General features: G+C 41.0%; 1 protein-coding gene across 1 annotated transcript in view; it reads right to left on the bottom strand.

Moving 5' to 3' along the window:
* Positions 1 to 20,527, bottom strand: part of GADL1 (glutamate decarboxylase like 1) — a 230,199-nt gene that overhangs the window by 99,999 nt on the left and 109,673 nt on the right. The window contains exon 12 of the mRNA XM_075547888.1: positions 15,050 to 15,249. Coding sequence (XP_075404003.1) covers positions 15,050 to 15,249 — 200 coding nt within the window. The remainder of the gene's footprint in view (positions 1 to 15,049; positions 15,250 to 20,527) is intronic.

The following is a 20,527-nucleotide window of genomic DNA, read 5'->3' as shown; positions in this document are numbered from 1 at the left end:
TCTCTGTAAAACTGGAGTAAGACAATCTGTTTTTCAAGTCTCAGAATGTAGTCATTTAGAAAACTTAATTAAAACTTTATAAACTATAAAACACTGTAGAAACGAGGGTTGTTAGCATTACATTAATTCTCTGAAGGCCACTCTAGAATGTTGATAGGAAATACCACAGTGGAAAAGATGCAGTTCTTTTTTTTTAACTTTATGGGTTTTTTTGCTTAAGATTAAATAGTGTTATCACATAAATTGTATCAACCTCAAAATATGCAAATTATAAAACTTCTATCAATTTTAGCTAAATTATATGGATTTATTTTGAAATAATGATATGATCATATTCACACGCAGACTCACTGAGTATTTGATGTGCTGCTACATGTTACTTTCCCTAAAGATTGCTTTTCAGATATTTCATAGCTATGATGCTTTTGAACCTTTAGCACATTCAGCTAGTCCAAATAAATTTCAAAGAAATCGGTTCCATTGGACAATAAGTATAAGAGATTATGCTAAAATTTCCTGATACTAAAAAACCTTACAAATTAAAACAATTCTTTACCATGCTACCCACATAATACCGGAAATACATTTCAGAGATGTGTGTTCAGAGACAACAGAAACACATCCCAATGCTGGTAGCAATGTGAGAAACATCTTCCACCAACCTTTTAAAAATGACTAATAAGCATATCTTCTGAAACAGCATGTCACTTCTGACTACTGGTCTACCAGAAAAAAGAATTAGTACTAGAGATAGATAGATAGATAAAGCGAGGGATGATACATATGAAGGGACTTTGAAAAGTTCATAGGAAAATGAAATGAAAAGATAAGGGACTTTTTTAAAGCTTCTTTGTACACATACATATAAAGTAACTATAAAATTAATATCCATAAACGGGCAAGTTGTAAAATAAAATGGATTATAGGAATGTAATGTAATTTGATACAACTATTGAAAGGAATATATCTACCTCTACTATACTGTATGAATGCAGATGATGTATTATTATGGGATAAAAGAAATTTGGACAATATAATGATATATTTTAAGCAATATTTAACAAATGTAAAATTAATCTCTGTCCACATGGTTACATGAGCACAGAATAAAGTATGGGGACCAAACTCACTACCCTTGAGTCCAGCCTATTGCAAGTTTAATGGACAAACTAGAACTGTGCCTGTGGGTTTTTGAGATTGGTTACTGTTTATGGAACTAGAATGTCTCATCTTTCTCCCAAGAAGAGGCGGGTGCTTTCAAACTGCTGAACTTGTGGTTGGTAACCAATGCATAACCCACTACGTCACCAGGGATCCATGAGGCAGGGAATAGAGAGTAACAATTGTCTTTTTATATTCATCTGCAAAGTCTGCAAAGTTGTGATGACCTGTGCAATGTTTGAAAAACAACTTAAACTTTAAAAAATGTAAAATATAAAATAAAGCAAGTCGACATATATCTCTATCACAAGGAAAGCTTTGTGAATCATACTTTGCTCACTGTCTGGTAAGCATTGAAATGCTAACTTCAAAAAAAAAAAGCTAACCTTGAGGTCCACAGTTCAAACCCACCAGGTAATCTGAGGCAGGAAGATGAGGCTGTTGGCTTCCATGAGGATTTGCAGCCTGGGAAACTACCCATGGGGTTACTTTGAGTGGGAATAGACTCAATAGCAGTGCTTTGGGTTTTGTATGAAATTTACAGGCAAGGAGCCCTCATGGTGTTTTGGGCTAGGGGGTTGGACTGCAAATCACAATGTCAGTGGTTCAAATCCAGCAGCCACTGGATAGTAAAGAGAGAGATGAGGCTGTCTGTTCACATAAACATGTAAAACCCTGGACACACTATATAAGGACACTCTGCATCAGAATAAGCTCCATGGAAGTTGATCGGGTACAGTACAGACATCTCTTAATTCTAAAGCATATGCCATAATGTTGTCCCCAGGAAGCTTACGGTACTGGAAACCAGTACACAGGTCTTCTACTCGGCTTGAAGCAGATCTGATAGTTTAGCAAGAGCTGTTCATAGGTGACCAGCTTTACACTTCCAGAAGGCTCGGAGATGACTCCAGGCCCAAAGAATCCAGGTGTGCACCTTTGGGACCTTTGCCTCGTGCCACTGCCTTAGTTTCCATATGCATGTCATGTCCACGTGGAAAGACAAAAACAAGATCCCTCAATGCTATCAGAGTGTGGCTATATGAAACTTACAGGCCCTACGGATAGTCTCAATTTAAAACATGTCTATCAAATGAACTGCAGCTCCTCCTGGAGAAACACTCACGCACATCAAGTCGATGCTGACTCAGAATGACCTGATAGGATTGGGTAGAACTACCTCCTTTGTATTTCTGAGACTGCAACTATTTATGGAGTAGAAAGTCCCATCCTTGTCCCCAGGAGAGAGAATGGTTTTGAACAGCTGACCTGATGGATCACAGCCCAACATGTAACCACTATACCACCAGAATTCTCTTCCTGGAGAAAAGGCATTCAAAGACTAGCTGACTTGTTTTAGTTGGACTTTTGTTTTTGCTAGCCCTGTGGGCCCTGGCTCTGTATTGGAGTCAATGTCCCCCATTGAAATAACTCTTAACTCCTATCAGGTCCAAGATGTCCTTCTGACTATGTTGAATGTACAGATGGCTTGGGAGAAGAATCGATGTTCCTATTTTAAAACTCCAGATGTCTTCCCTCAGTGTTCCCAATCTGTGTTCTCTGGAATACCATGTTAATCACACCCCCAGACAAGGAGTCTCAACTGTCAAATAAGTTTGAACAGATCTGCCCATATCAGTTAGACTGTTTTTGCCTTCCATTAAAAATATTCTTTTCAAGTCAGAGGACTTTAGTTGGGATGATTGGAGGATTCAGCAATGTCTTTGGGATCGGGTGTGTTCTACTGCTTCAGTGTGCCATGGTCAGATTGTGAGGTCTCTTCTCAAATTCACAAGATGACGGCCACAGCCCTGTAGGTCACTGTCCAAATAAGAAATGAAAGGGCCGAATTCAATAGCAGGTTATCCCCACACATGCAGTTCTGTCTACAAAATACTGCTTTCTCAGAAGCCTTCATGGACATCTCTCTGTATCTTACTGACCTAATCTGAGTCACCTGCCCTGGCCCCAAATTTTGGCAAAAGAGATTGCCATTGGCCCACTGTTTCCAGTTGAAACCTTGTTGCATAACCACTTTGGTGCATGTTATTATCTCTACAGATCTATGTAGATAAGCTAGACTGGATGAATAGTCTGGAGGAGAAAACAATGGGACCAATGGTTCCGGGGGGACATGGGAGAAGGGGAGGAGGGGACGAGGAGGTGGTGCTGACCAACCCAGGGACAGAGGAGCAATAAGTGATCCAAAAATCAGTAGCAAAGAGGGTATGAGAGGCCTGGTAGGGATTCAGCAAGGGCAAGGTAACTGAAAGAAATTACTAAAACCCAAATGAAGGCTGAGCATGATAATGGGACAAGAGAAAAGTAAAAGGAAATAGAGGAAAAAACTAGGTGAAAAAGGGTATTTATAGAGTTCTAAAGACTAGAATGTACATATATAAATATATTTATATACGAGTGTGGGGAAACAAATCTATGTGCATATATTTATAGGTTTAGTATTAAAGCAGCAGATGTACATTAGGCCCCCACGCAAGCACTCACTCAATGCAAGAACAGTTTGTTCTATTAAATTGGCATTCCAGGAAGCACACCTTCCTGACACGATTGCTGAAGAAAAATATTTGCATAGGCAAATGTGGTGGGGAAAGCTGAAGGTGCCCGGCTATCAAAAGATATACCATCTGTGGTCTTAAAGGCTTGAAGATAAACAAGCGACCATCTTGCTGAGAAGCATCAGGGCCCACATGGAAGAAGCACGCCAGCCTGTCTGACCATGAGGTGTAGAGAAGGGACCAGTTATCAGATATCAAAGAACTAAAAATCATATCAGTAGGTGTCCACCTTCCTGATATGATCACTGAAGACAAACGTGTGCATAAGCAAATGTGGTGAGGAAGTCTGATGGTGCCCTGTTGTCCAAAGATGTGGTGTCTGGGGTCTTAAGGCTTGAGGATAAACAAGTGGCCATCTGGCTTAGAAGCATTGAAGCCCACATGGAAGAAGCACACAAGCCTGTCTGACCACAAGGTGCAGAAGGGACCAGTTATCAGACATCAAAGAACTAAAAATCATATCAATGGGTGCCCACATCCCTGATACAATCAATGAAGACAAACGTGTGCATAAGCAAATGTGGTGAAGAAAGCTGACGGTGCCCAACTATCAAAAGATATAGCATCTGGGGTCTTAAAGGCTCGAAGATATATAAGTGGTCATCTAGTTCAGAAGCAGCAAAGCCCACATGGAAGACACACACCAGCCTGAGTGATCACAGGCTGTTGAAGGGATCAGGTAGCAAGCATCAAGGAACAAAAAACACATATTGAAAATGTGGGTGAGTGCAGAGTGGAGATTCAAAGCCCATTGGTAACCAATCAGACACCCCATTTCTAAAGGGTAGTCGTTGGGGGGGTGGTATAAGCCAGTCAGGTTGCAGGGTAGCAATGATGAGGCATATAACTTTCCTTTGTTTCTTAAATTCTTCCTCCCCTCCACTATCATTATCCCAGTTCTGTCTTGCAATTCTGGCTAGACCAGAGCAAGTACATAGGTACAGATAGCAACTGGAAACACAGGGAATCCAGGACAGAGGACTCCTTCAGGACCAGTGGTGAGAGTGGCAATGCCTGGAGGGTAGAGAGAATGTGGGGTAGAAAGGGGGAACTGATTACAAGAATCTACGTATAGCCTCCTCCCTGGGGGATGGACAGCAGAGAAGAAGGAGGGGGAGATGTCGGACAGTGTAACATATGACAAAATAATAATAATTTATGAATGATGAAGGGTTCATGAGGTAGGGGGGAGTGGGGAGAGAGGGGGAAAATGAGCAGCAGATATTAAGGGCTCAAGTAGAAGGCAAATATTTGATAATGACGATGGCAACAAATATACATATGCTTTTGACACAATGGGTATATTATGGATTATATTAATAATTGTAGGAGCCCCCAATAAAATGATTTTAAAAAAAGATTCTCTTGGCAAGTAAGAAAGGGGAATGGTTGTTGGGTGGATAATCAAGCGTCTGCATATTTGTTAAGGTAAAATTAAAAATAGGTTTATGTTGCAGGCTTCTTGGATTCTTTAATGGGCAAATAGGAGCTGTGGAATTCCAAGAAAGGAATATCATAGGCAGTATTTTCCAAACATATTTGACCATAGGTAAGTTCCTGAAAACCCTCTGCTAATATTGTCTAGAAATCGTATGTCCTACAATACGCAGTTTCAGAAAGGTTACTTCCTATGTGCTTCTTATACACCATTTCCGTCGAGTCAATTCTGACTCCCTGTGACTCGATACATGATTCCTGAGGCTGGACAGTTTCACAAGGGAAGATGGCATCATCTTCCTTCTTTGTAGCGGGTGGTGGATCTGAACTCCAGTCATAGAAGTTATCAGTTCAAGTCTTGCTTTATAGGCTCTGTAGGTTAAATGGTTAAGCAAAATGAGTTGCTGGTTGGCAAATCTAAAATGTCATTTGTGTCATGTCTGCATTTAGCCCTAAAGTGGATTTATCCCTCACTCAAAATTATTCTTTGCAAAATAGAGAGACATCCCAGAGATGAAGTCGATTAAAAAAATTATCCTTATGTAGTGCCAAGAGGTGCATTCAGTTTGGGAACATAATGGAGGAACAACAAACCACTCATGCCAAAAGGGTTTAGGAAAATGGGTTCTGAAAGCAACCAGAACTCCATCAAGCCCGTCGCCGTCCTCTCTAGATGCTGAGCCAAAAAAGGAGAAGCGAAAAATAAGCACACATTAGCAAGTGCTTTCCAAAATCCTGCTGTGTTGAAAATTGAGGACAGTAAGATTCTGGAAGAATTCTGAAGCATGGCCGGATGAGAACCCTGCCTCCAGCCTTCCTTCCTATACAAATATGCTTCCCATGTCAGGGGTTCATCATTTTCCGATGGCGCTATGAGGCCATTAAAAATTTCCTAGCGTTCATTTGTTCTTTCACAAGAAACTATTCTTTCTTCTCTGTAAATAGCTTTTCAAAATCCACCAGGCCCTCAGAGTGGCCCTGCAATGCTCGGGACCCCGTTCTTCTCCTGGGGTCGTGCCACTGGAAATGTCTTCTGATGTGATGACCCCCCTCAGATTCCTGCACCCGCGTTCCTGAGCTCACTGTTCACCCCCACCTATCAGACAGTAGCACTGCTTTATGTGGTCCATCAAAGACTCCTACATGGAGATGTACTGCAGTTGTAGCATTTAAAACATTACCAATTTAAAAAGAAAGAAAGAAAGAAAGAAAGAAAGAAAGAAAGAAAGAAAGAAAGAAAGAAAGAAAGAAAGAAAGAAAGAAAGAAAAGAAAGCGTTGGCCCTTTCGTGGTTGTCTAGATTCCGTCCGTCCTCTGGTCACCTGGACAAGGATACTACAGCGAGAGCCTCCTGGTGAAGCATCTCAGTGTTTCCTACTGATGGCAATAATCCCTCGGCGTGCATGCAAGACCATGCAATGAATTCCACCGAGAGACTGTGTGTCCAGGGACTCAATAAATGATACACCGGAGACAGTGCCAAGTAGCAGAATGGGAGTTCCTGAGCCGTTTGTTGTTGGAAAGACTTACACGCGTGACTCACATGACACTTTCAGGCCACTTTAACAACTACCCTTTAGCAAATATCCATTTTGCCCGGTGCCAGAAAGACAGGACTAGAGGGTATGCTCTGTGATGGGTGGCTTTGATTTCTTACATTCCCTAAACATGTAAAAGCATTTCTTACATTCCCTAAACAGAGAGCAGAGACCCACAGCCACTTGCCTCATCACAGAGGCTTACCAATGGCATTGCCGCTCCCAACACCCCTGGTTTTCAAAGAATCCAAACAGAAAGGAAGTTTTTCTCCGTTGATATTTATGGAGACAAAGGTCAACTCCTTGTTTGGAATAGCGATTAGGAAGCTATGAGAAATCGTCTAGGCACTCGCTTACTGTTGGCTGTACTCTTTTGATAACCCATAAAATAAGATCATCTTCTTACAAGTGCTTTCTTTGATTGTCCAAGGGAGGAGAAACTGACTTGTATGATCAGAGGGGGGGTGGGGGTGGGGGGGTGTCCTTCAATGGTCCATCAAAACCTGGCACTTAGATTTGAAGATTAATATACAAATTTGAAAATTAAGTTGCATTGAGGTTGAGAGACATGAAAGCATTCTATGGAAAGAATCGTGAGTGGTATAAGCAACAGGGTGGACGGTGGGGGGTGGGGGTGGGTTCATAGCTCTTCTAGCATCTAAGAGAGCCAAGACTCCTAGGGACCCAATGAGCCCAGATGACCTGATGGCTGGGAAGGTTTGAGAAGAGATCTGGAGAGGAGATTTGGTGGTGACGGCACAGTGGTTAAGTGCTCAGTTTCTAATTGAAAAGGTCTGTGGTTTGTACCCACCAGCCACTCTGCCAGAGAGATATTTAGAGCCTTGAGATGGAGGCAGTTCTACTTATCCTACAGGGTCTGGTGAGGCAGAACCAGTTCAACAGCCATAAATCAATGGGTTTCAGAGATCTCAGTAGGTCTCGGGAAACAGTCCTGAGCTACATTAAAAAGCAAACCCACTGCCACAGAGACAATTCTGAGTCATAATGACCCTACGTGGCAGAGCAGAACTGCCCCATCGAGTTTTCAAGACTATTCACAGCAGCACTTGCCACGTCTTTGTCCTGTGGAGCAGCCAGAGGGCTCAAACTACCAACCATTTAGTTAGTAGCTAAGCCCGATAGCTATTGCCCCAACAGGGTTCCTTTAGTCTGGCAATAATTTATATGGCCCCACCAAATGGTGACACACTGAGCATTAGCAGTTTTATTCTACTATAGTCACCATCTATGGAAGGATATTTTATGTACTTCCTGGAAACAAAACTATGTCACTCTTAGAAATTATGCCAAATAGAGCCTACTGACCATACATGAGAATTACTTTTATTAGGTAAACTTTGATGTAAGTACCTATGGATCAGTAAGCTTGATGGGAAAGGGTACTTTAACTCTCACCAGTCAGTGGTTAAAACTCATTAGGTAGGCTCACATAATCAGCAGTATCCTAGAGCCAATTGATACTGCCCAGTGAAAGCTGATTGTTAAATACTTGAGAATTTTTCCACCCATAACTCTTGGTGGTTCATAATTTGCCCAGATGGGAGTATTTACATCACAGAAATGATTAGACAGAAAAAAAATTTTTTTTCCTTCTTGATAGAAAATTTCCGGAGTCCTGGTTGCATAGTGATTAGGTATTTGGCAGCAGTTCAAGCCCACCAAGTACTCCTCGGGGCTTTGTATGCCCGTAAAGAGTAATAGTCTTGGAAACTCACATAATCAGTTCTACCCTGTCCTACAGGGTCGCTATGAGTCACCATTGACTTGCAGAAGTGAGTTTCTTTTTTAACATACAATTTACCAACACATCACTGTCCATAGGTTCAACTACACATAATAGGACTCCAGAAAGTTCCATATTTCCCAAAGAGCAGATGGAAATACCAATAGATCAGTTTGACAATCAATGTTGGTAGGGCTGTTGAGTCAGTTTCTACTCATAGGTACCCTTTGTACACAACTGCCTGGTTCTGCACAGCCTCCAATCCAGTGCTATGTTTGAGCGCATTGTAGCAACTGTGTCAATCCATGTCACTGAGGGTCAACCTCCTTTTTTGTTGACCCGCTGCTCCTTTACCAAGCATGATGGCCTTCTCCAGGCACCAGGCACTTCTGGTAGCATGTGTCTTCATTTCCAAGCAGCCCCCGGTTGTCCTTTCTCGAAGACAAAAGCAGTTTTATCTTCTAGCAGCCCATACTATATTCAATTGTCTTCACTCCAGTAGTCTTCAGTACCATAGTCCAAGCGCATCCGTTCTCTGGTCGGCATTATTCATAGTGCAGCGTTTCCAGGCATCTGAGACAACTGAGAAAAAATCCTTGTTTGGATCATGTACTCCTTAGTTCCCAAAGTGACATATTTGCTCTGGAACACTTTAGAGAAATCTTTTGAAGCAGCTGTATCCCACCGTTTGATTGCTTGACTGCTGCTTTCTTGTGTATTGACTGTGGGTCCAAATAACATGAAAACCTTGACCATTTCAATCGATTCTCTCTTTATGATGGTGTTGCCTCTTGGTCCAATTGTTTTATGTTGAAAGTGTAATAAACACTGCCAATGGTAATCTTTGATCTACACCAGTCATTTCTTCAAGTCCTTTTTGCTTTTAGCAGAAACGGTCTCACCTGCGTACAGATTGTTCCTGAATCTTTCTCCAATCTTGATGACATGCTCTTTTTTCGTAGGGTCCGACTTTGTTGATTATTTGCTCTGATTTCCAGATTGAGAAAGTATAATGAAAGAATATACCATCTTTCCTGATTTGAAACTATGTCTTTCAAGGGGTAGATCCCCTTGTACTGTTTGAATGCCTCTTAATCTATGTACAGGTTCCACATGAGCACAAATAAATATTCCAGGATTCCCATTCTTCCCAAAGTTACTCAGAATTTGGATAACACAACCAACGTCTATCTGTTGTCAACCATGATAACACCTCCCCCAACACCACCACCCATTTCTTATCCCTGTCTGAATTGGGCTTGGATTTCTGACAGTTCCCTATCAATGTACTGCCGCAACTCATTTTTGAGTTATCTGTAACAAAATTTTACTTGCGTGTGATAGTAATGGTGTTGTTTTAAAATTTACACATTCTACTGGATCATCCTCTTTTGAAGTGGGCGCAGATACGGATCTCTTCCATTTGGTTAGCCAGGTGGCTCTCTTCATATTTCTTGGCAGAGACAAGAGGGCACGTCTAGTATCGAAATAGCTCAGATTGTATGCCATCAATTGCAGGAGTCTTGTTTATAACAAATGCCTTCAGTGAAGCTTAGACTTTTTCTTGCAGGATTATCATCTGTTCTTCATCATATTTTGTCACTTAAAATGGTTCAAAGCCAACCATTTCTTTTATGTACAATCTCTCTGTGCATTCCTTATATCTTCTGTTGATGCCTCTTTCAACATTTTACCCAGAGAACTCTTTAGTATTGCAAATTGAGGATGGTGTTTTTCTTTAGACTTTTCAGCTTTAGAAATTCCAAGTGTGTTCTTCCCTCTTGATTTGACCAACTCCAAATCGTTGTATGTTCCAGAATAATGCTTGACTCCATCTTCTTGATCCTCTCTGAGAGATTTCTGTGCAGCTCTTTTATTTCATCACTTGCTCATTCCCTTTAGCTACTCACTATTCAAGAGCAAATTTCAGTCTCCTCTGGGATCTACTTTTGTCTCTTCTCTCTTTCCTTTCTGTAATAACCTTTGGCTTTCTTCATGTATGATGTACTTGAAGTCATCTCACAACTCATCCCATCTTCTTTGCTCAGTAGTGTTCAATGCACCCAAACTATTCTGGAGATAGTGCCCAAATTAAGGTGGGGTATATTCAAGGTCTTGCTTTAGCTCTCCAGGATTTGCTTTAACTTTTTCTGCTTCACCTCGAACTTGCCTATGGGCAATTGATGGCCTGTTCTGCGGTTGGCCCCTGGCCTTATTCTGACTAATGATATTGAATTTTATCATCTTTCCACAGACTTATTTCATCTGATTCCTGTGAACTTTTACAATCACAGTTCATATTGTTGAAAAAATGAGATTTCCAATGAATAGGTTATTGGTCTTACAAAATTCCATCATATGATCTCCATTCTCTAATCAAGGCCATATTTTCTGATCCTTTTTTTATTTCCAACTTTTGCATTCTAGTCACTAGTAATTATAAAGATATTTTGTTTGCACATTTGATCAATTTCAGACTGATGTTGGTGGTCAATCTTCAATGATCTCATTAGTATTAGTACTGTGTTAGTGATTGATATATAAATTTAAATAATATTCATATTAACATATCCTCTTTATAGGCAGATGAATATTATCTTATCATTGATAGAATTTCACTTTAAAATATATCTTTTTATGATTAATTTGAAAATGTTACTCTTTAATTTGTTATTTCTGGTTTAATAGACCGTATAATTTCCAATCCTCAATGTCCTATACCAGTGTATTTCAGCTCACTAATGCACTAATAACTAATATTGATCTTTATGTGTTCTATTTCATTTTGGATGACTTCCAGTTTTCTTACATTCATACTTTGTGCATTCCCTATACTGGTTATCAGTGGCTGTTTACAGCTGTGTCCTTTCATTTGGAGTGGTTCCACGTCAGCAATGAGGGCCCGCATGTTTTATCCCTTTGTTTCATTACTTCAGCCTGGCCCACTCACTTCAAGGACGTGGGTCCTGCCTAGTTGTGTCTGAGTGATTTAAAAACGGGGGGGAGGGGGCTCATTTGGTGGCACTGTAACCGAAATTATTCTGCTGCTACTCATGACTTTTGAACTGGCCAGTTTTTTGTTTGTTGTTTTTCAGAAGTAAATCACAAGGTCCTCCATCCTGATCATTTGTAGTCCGCAGTGCCACTAAAACCTGTCCACCATGGGAGAACCTGCTGCTATTTGGAACACCTGTAGCACCGCTCCCGCCAGCACAGCGAACCGCAAGCCACGGGAGTACAACTAAGAGACCAGTGATGGGAAAATAAAGAATATCTTCAAAGTGCAGCCCTGCTGCTGCTAATCGACCACAACATTTAACCCTAACCACCTCCCCTCCCAGTTTATGTTTCCACACTCTTTCCAAGCGACACATCTTCAAAGTCTGCCATTTTGCTTGGCATCAGGTGTGGGAGAGTAAAGGGACTTTGTTCATTCCTTATTCCCCAAGGCTTAAAGTATTAGGTACCACAACAAAATTTAAGGGAATAAAACTATTTTGAGGAGCAGAGCAGAATAGAAGGGATTAATTGTCAAATATTTAAATATAGGTCACAGAGACTGCAGTAATGCTCACTGAAATGTTAATTCAATTCCATTTAACTTGACAAACATGTACAAACAATAAATGTTGGTTGGATTGAATTGAAATGTTAACATTTATCCTCCTGTGATATTTCGCTGCAGAAATTAGAAAGTATCCTTAGACTATAAACTAAATTCCATCTTGAGATGAATGTGAGATTTAAAATAAATACAACCATTAAATATTTATATCTAGCCTTATTTCAAGACACCTGTCATTGAATTACTTAGCAGTTTAGACAGTGAAATAATGCAAAAATTGCACCACATTCAAATAGTATGAGAAAACACAAATGAAGGGACAAAACTTCTAGAATTTTATTTTATGGTAATAATGCATAAATATAAATACTTAGGACAAATGGTTTTACTTTTTCACTACAGGGTAGTTGTCACCCGACTTTTAATGTGGATGCCTGAACCCTGCCTTTGCCAGTTGCACAGATGCTCCAGAGCAGCGGCTCTCAAGCTGGGGACCGCGACCCCTTTGGGGGTCAAACAATCCTTTCAAGGGGTGCCCAGATTCATGACAATAGCAAAATGACAGTTATGAATTAGCAATGAAAATAATGTTATGGTTGGGGGGGGGGCACCACCATAGGAGGAACTGTATGAAAAGGGTGCGGTACTAAGAAGGTTGAGGACCATGCTCCAAAGGGCATAGACACTGTCCCCAGCACCAAGGGAGGGTTGAGAATTCAATATCAATAGTTTTATTGTCTATGGTATTCCCTCACTTAGTGTAAAGAAAGCATGCTACTTTAATCACGATGTTGTAATTAATTTGCACGCTTATTTTTTAATGTCCATCATCCAGATTGATTAAGAGTTGGGTGTGGGGCTGTGTTGCTCACCCTTATGCCTACTCTAAGGAAACCCACTGGCTCATGGTGAAGGTACTTGGCTACTAACCCAAAAGTCAGTGACTGGAACCCACCAAAAGGATGAGGTCTTCTACTTCCATAAAGATGGCAGCTTTGCAAACCTAATGTGGTCATTCCACTCTGACCTATAGGGTTGTTGTGAGTCTCAATTGATATAATGCAGCTGGTTTGGCTGATTCTAGTTCACTAATATATTTAGCTTTGGGGAATGAGGCATTGGTGGTTCTGTGGTAGATTCTCACCTTCCATGTGGGAGATCCAAGACCCAGGTTCAATTCCTGGTCAATGCATTTTAAGATCAGTCACTGGTCACCCACCAGGAGAGGCTCACCTGTTGCTCCGATGTTGAAAAGGTGTGAGTGAAACTTCCTGACTAAGATGGGCTAGGAAGAAAAGTTTGACTATCTCCTTCTGAAAATGAACCAGAGAAAAGTGTGCATTCCACAGTGTAATCCACAGTGGCTCATGGGGCTGGCCCAGGACATGGTAGACTTCTGTTCCATTGTACACGGGTTCACCATGAGTTGGGGTTGACTTCGTGGCAGCTAATAACTACAGAATACATAGACATTCACTCCCATAATACCTCTCATTGTCATCAATCTTCCTGGAGATACTTAGGGTCTTTGAGGGTGAAGTATGAATAGGGAGGTGAAGGAGGAAGTGACTATCCAAAACAAGGATCCCCAACTCAAATACCTACAATGACCAGCCAAGTAATAATATCGTAATAAGTAAGACTCATAGAGACCATACAATTTGCCAAGTACTATTCTGAGTGTTTTACATATAGCAATTAATTTAAGCTTTGTCATCATGTTTTTTATCTGGATGTTGTTATTATTTTTCTTGGGACAGAACTAAAGTATAAAACTCTTTGCCATTGAGTCAGTGCCAACTCAGAGTGACCCCAGAAGGCGGGGTAGATCTGGTCCTGTGAGTTTCTAAGACTGTAACTGTTTACAGGGGTAGAAAATCCCATCTTTCTCCCACAGTGACTGGTGGTTTGGAACTTGACCTTGGAACTTGACTCAACCAGTAATAACTCTGCCACTAGGAGTCTTTCAAACTGAAGTATGGAGAAGCTAAATAACTTTCTCAGAGCTTCAACATGCTAGGTTTAGGCTAGATGGGCACTTGATACTATAGGATAGATAGAAACAGAAAAGAGTGGAGTCTGGGGTCCTTAAAGGAACTCTGTACCATCATGATCAGCTTTCTGTTGTCTTCTGGTCTTTGAAGAGAAGATTTTTTTTAATCCACATTTAAAAACATTTTCTAATAACCAGGAAGCAGTGAGAACCCTATAAACACACTCTGAACACCGAGAAACTGATTTTGACTCATAGTGAACCTCTATGTGTCAGAGTGAAACTGTGCTCCGCGGGGTTTGCAATGGTTTATTTTATAGACACAGATCACCAGTCCTTTCTTCTGAGGCACCCCTGGGTGAACTAAAATCCTTAACAGTTGGTAGTTTCTACTAAGATCTGTAAACAAGGTCCCCTGGTGGCAACTGGTTATTTGTTGGGCTGCTAACTGCAAGGTCAACAGTTCAAACTCACCAACAGCTTGGTAGGAGAAAGATGAAGCTTTTTTACTCCTGAAAAGAATTACAGTGTTGGAAAAATCACAGGAGTCATTCTACCCTGTCCTATAGGGTTGCTATGAGTCAGCATCAATGTGCTAGCAGAGTGTGGTTTGGGGTGTTTCAGTAGATCCCTAAGGGGCATGGTGTAGGAGTGCTTGGCTCATGGTTTCTAACTCATAATGCCAAACACCAAACCTTCTGCCATCAGTTTCATTTCTACACCTAGTGGTCCTATAGGCCAGGGTAGAATTGCTTTGTAGGGTTTCTGATCATATAAATCTTTCTGGAAGCAGGCAGCCTCCTCTTTGTCCTATGGAGAGGCTCGTAGGTTGAACCATGGCCCTTGCAGTAAGCAGACCAATGGCTAACCCACTGTGCCATTAGGGCTCCTTAACAACAGATACAGAGAAAATACTTGTTGAAATGAAATAAGAAATAGGTGTGTGTAAAAGAACTGGTCCAGACCTTGAAAAACATTATTTCCATTGAGCCTTTTCATCCTCAACACACACAGACCCACGCCCGCCTGCACGCACCTAGATAAAGCAAGAGCACGATTCACTCTTTCTTCAAGGCCGAATGTGCCCAGAGCCTTCCAGGTCATCCAGAACTTGAACGCATCTGGTCTTCGGCTACATTGGATAGATTTGTCTCCTGTGTCGTAGCTGACATCATAGAATTTATCCTGCTGGAAGAGGTAAGAGGCTTTGGCAGAGTAGCACTTCTTAAGAAGAGCCTTTTGGAGAAAACAAAAGAAAGAAGGAGATTTTACACAGCTCTCCATTTTCAGGACACATTTGATTTTTCTACTGCCTGTGTCAAAGAACGCAGCATCAGAAGTGATAGATGCATATCGACTCTAGGACATGTATTATTCCTTTTATTTCTGGGAAAAGAGCCCCCAGAGAATCCATCGTCACCATTTAATCGACAAGTATTGAGGAGCTTCACGACCACTGGACCATCATCAGCACAACATCAAGATACATCATCAATGAGAGGCAGCACCTCCAGACTCACAGATTGCCTGTGACTCACACAAGGCTCCCTATCACAGTGGGGTGAGGAAGCATACTGTACAGACTTTATATAATTTCAAAGGCAAAAACTAAGCTTTAAAATACTCTTCTAAATAGAAAAGGTAAGCAGCAATAGTAACTCAGAGGGTGGAGTGGGAGTCGGGGAGTAAATTCTCAGGAAGAAAGCTATGAAAGAGTTAAACAACAGCTCACATTTTTGGGGGGGGGGTACCTCCACAAAAACGCAAAACATCAGTACCGTCTGAAATGGTTTCTTGGATGGTCTCTTGTTGGTCGTATTTGTAACTAAATACAATTTGCCTTTCCCGCATGGTTACTTCTAGTTATGATCGGAATAATAATTTATCCTGTTCAGGTCTTATCTCAGGGTCTTCACTTTGATCCCCAATTGTTAGGGGTTGACAGTTTAACCTTATGTGTAACAGAAAAAAAATTTCCTGACCTGTGCTATCTTCATAATTGCTGGTATTCAATGTTAGTGTCTGCAGAAATCCATCTCTCTTAACCTTTCAGTTACAGCGCCCACATCACCCTGAACATCTTCATAACCGTCAGACACCTACAGAATCGTTTGCACTCCAGAGGAACCAGTCTTCTCAATGTCCCATAACTTTTAGAGTATGTCCTGCTTACATATTTGCTCACTCACTACTTTTTATCAATTCAGTTTTAGGGTATGATTTGACACACTTGTGTTAGTCTGGGTAGACTAGAGGAACAAAACCACTGAGACACCTATGTGTATAAGTAAGACATTTATGTATGAGCCCCTAATAAAAGGATTTTAAAAAAGAAAGATATTTATATGCAAGAGCAACTGAACATTGAGAAAACATCCCAACCCAGATCAGGCCCAAAAGGCCGATATTAGCCCATATGTCCAATACCAATCTATAAATTCCTCTTCAGACTCATAAAACACATGCAATGAAGCCAAATGCAGAACGATCAATCACAAGTCAGTGGGTAGAAAGTCTTTGAGCCCAGTGGCATTGTAAGCATCTCAGTGCTGGCAGGGGTCTCTCTGTGGCTTCTCTGGCTTCCGAAGTCTGGTTGCTTCCATGTGGCTTGTCTCCTGTAATATCTCCCAAGGAGTAGCAGAGAGAGGTGTCTTCCACCTCCAAGGAGGAAGTACCAGGTTTCCAACAATTCTCAGGAGAAGGCCATGCCCACACAGAAGTCTCAATCTCATCTTCAGATTGACAGCCTAGACTCCACCCCTACACGCTTAATCCCCAAACTGACACCAGATTAGGTGACGACCACAACACTCAAAAGAATACAAATACGAAATTGATAAGTTCTGGTCTGTAACAACCCACTGACCAGAGCCTCTCTTTATCTAGTCTCATCTCTAATCTTACTTCCTCTTTGACTCTCTTAACTAACTGCTTCTGCCATTTGGTCGTATTTGTTAGTCAACATCTATATTCCGTGTGTGTGTGTGTGTGTGTGTGTGTGGCCAAGCAGGCCCTGATGTCAGGCATCATGTCTCAGTCATCTCCACATCCACAGAGTTTAATGCTGGACAGGGCAAGCTATCCTCCCTCCGCAATCAGAGTGAAGAGGTTGCTTCGCCTCCTCCACACTGCTCTCCCATTCTTCAGTGTCAAATGTGAGAAGAATCAACATAGATACACGAGCTGCTTATTAGATGCTTCTTCTAAATATGAGCAATGCAAAAACTCAGTGCAGCCCTGCACATTGCCGTCACACTTAAGTCCTGGAAAAACCGTCCCCTTCTGATCAAATACTGTTTGAAATGTGCTTCATTGGACTGATCAGTGTGGATTTAAAGAATACAAGAATATTCTCAAGGTATGGCCTTCGATATGAAAGCATGAATCTACTCTCTTAATTAGCAATATTATCTTGAATGGACAGTCATCTGGATCTAAATGTGTTTCACTCCCTCAAGGAAGGATTTTACATGACGAAAAAAAATGTATAGCAGACTTCATCCAGGATTCTAAAATTCTACTCAGCCGGTTTATAGAATAGCCTGAATATAAAATAATAATGATGTTAACTTCAGCACACAGAGGTGACTATGACTCAGACTCAATTTGATGGCAACTAGTGTTGAGTTAGTAAGTCTTCTAATCTGAAGAAAAGAGCAAATTTCTCCTGTCTGAGCACTAATGAAAGAAAAAAAATCTTTCCTCTTAAATCTTAACTTTGATTCTCCCAGAAATCATCGATGCTGATCCCAGCTCCTGCCACTGCATCTCCCTACATCCAAAGGTCAGGAAATGTGCTTATTGTTTCCATAGCAACTGCAACCTGGCCGTACACTGTAACATTAAAAGACCGCTGTGTATAGTTGAAGGACAAAGCATACAAACACATTCACCACACAGGTATATGTATACACACTGGACCTGCATCATGATTATGAATGTACTCTGATCAACAATGCAGGATTCCAAAAAAATTCTCTAGGGCAAAGAAAGTTTAGACATGTCCTGGACAAGTTCACTGACTTATGCCGGTGATGGAAAGGGAAAGGCGGCCCATCCATTATCGGAAGACAAATTGCATCATCCTAGGCAAATGGCGAACAGGACAGCCAACAAAGCACAGAGCGGGATGAGGGATGGTCCCGCCTTGGTGACACTGTTCATTTCAGTGCGCCGAAAAATCCTGTCTGGAGAAGGTTTCATAAAGAACAACCGGAGGCCTGGGATTTACTTTATCAAAAATAAATGAAACTTTCTCCCCCAAAGTTCCTGCTTTGCATTCTAGTTTATGCTCTTGTATTAAAATGGATGAGATGTCTTTTGGTTTTAAGCTGCACATCAACTATGAGAAAATAGGCAGAACTCTAGAGAAAAGATCATTTTAAAACCAGAGTAGTCAAAGTTAACATGGGGGAGTGGGGGCGGGTGGAGTAATTACACCTATTCCTCACTTATCAACCTTCTCATTTCCCAGCATTGTACATTTACACAATAATTAAAAAACCTACTATCTGACTAATTTTCACATGAACAAAGGGTCCAGAGGAGTGAGGCAGGAGGAGGGTGAGGTTTGAGAGATAAGTGAGGTTCTATATAGGCTACAGGCTATCTGTAGTTTGTCTTACCCTGGTCCAGGAGAGCTGGGTTGATAGAAAGCCATGTCTGACCTCTAAATCCATTAGCCTGTTTCATTTGATGCCCTCTAAAGTAGGTATTTAATAAATACTCAAAACCAAACTCACTGTCGTTGAGTCAATTCTGACTCAAAGTACCCCTAAGGGACAGAGTCGAATAGCCCCCGTGGACTCCCAAGGCTATAGATATATATGGGAGCAGAAAGCCTCATCTTTCTCCCATAAATAAATACTAGGGAGAGGGTGGTGTTAAAAAGTTCATTAAAAATGGAATTAAGGAACTAGAGGAATGTTGTGTGTTCTGACTGTACCCTGTTTCTCTCGTTCTTTCTGTGTGACCCTTCTGTGAGGGAATATCCAATTATCTACAGATGAGCTTTGGGTCTCCACTCCGACCCCCATCATTTGCATTGATACATGTGTTTGTTTGGGGTCTTCTGATGCTTGATACCTGATCCTGTCAACACCACGTGATCACATAGGCTGGTGTGCTTCTTCCACGTGGGCTTTGTTGCTTGCCTGCTAGATGGCCTCTTCTTTAACTTCAAGCCTTTAAGACTTCAGATGTTATGTCTTTTAATACCAGGCATCATGAGCTTTCTTCACCAAATATGCTTAAGCACCCATTTTGACTTCAGTGATCGTGTTAGGAAGGTGAGCATCACAGAATGCCAAGTTATTAGAACAAAGTGTTCGCATGTTTAGGGAGTATTGAGTAGAGACCCAATGCCCTTCTGCTACCTTAATACTTAACATTTAAAGATATGTACATAGATGTATATCCCTATCATTATATATTAATGTATTTACATATATGCATGCTTATATTTATTTCTCTATAAAGCTTTTGCCTCCTAGTTCTTTCTTCTACTTCATTTTACTTTCCTCTTGTCCCACTATCATGCTCGACTTTCATTCAACTCTTAGTGCTTTCTCTTGGCTACACTGCCATTGATCAGCACCAGTGGAACATACAACATTTCTCTAGTTCTTTAACACTTCCTTGCCCCAGCTATCATGACCCCAGTTCTACCTTACACCTGGGTAGACAGGAGCATGTACTCTGGTACAAATAAGAGCTCTAGACACATGGAATCCAGGACAGATTAACCCCTTAGGAACAGCAGTGGGAGTACCAATACCATGAGGGTCGGGGGAAGGTAGGGGAAGAAAGAGGAGACACTGGCACTGACTACAATGACTGGCATATGATTACCCCCTTCCCAGGGGGATGAACAGCAGTAATGTGGGCAAAGGGAGACAGCGGGTGATGTAAGATATGAAAATAGTAATAATTTATAATTTACCAGAGGTCCATGAGAGAGGTGAAAAAGAGGCGCTGATACCAAGGACTCAAACAGAAAGAAAATATTTTTCTTTGAAAATATTTGAAAATATTTTTCAAATGTACAAATGTGCTTGATGAAATTGATATAGATTGTTATAAAAGCTGCAAGAACCTCCAATAAAATGATTAACATTATATATATATGTATATATACACACATACATATATTATAACATTAAAGAGAACTTGTTCACATTATCCAAAGGCCCAAAAAAGACAATGGGATTTTTCCATGAACTGTGTGCTCCAAAGGTATTTATTTATTAGGAAGTTTGGTATAAAATCACATCTCAGCAGTGATCCCATCAAACTCAGACCTTCTTTCAAACCCTTACTTTGTCTTTGGAAAGACGACTTCTGCTATCAATAGTGGTGGCAGCTCCTTTAAGAGATTTTAGAGGTTTTTCAAATGACCTAGGACTCCGGTATTACTGAAGTAGATCACTAAAGACATGTAATCAATGCCTAGGTTGCATATTCTTCTTGTAAAGGTGAATCAAGCCACACTTGATTTCCACAGTCCAGACCAGAT

This window comes from Tenrec ecaudatus, chromosome 4 (genome assembly GCF_050624435.1).
Source record: "Tenrec ecaudatus isolate mTenEca1 chromosome 4, mTenEca1.hap1, whole genome shotgun sequence".
Classification (NCBI taxonomy): Eukaryota; Metazoa; Chordata; class Mammalia; order Afrosoricida; family Tenrecidae; genus Tenrec; species Tenrec ecaudatus.
This window is presented reverse-complemented; position numbering and strand designations above follow the sequence as displayed.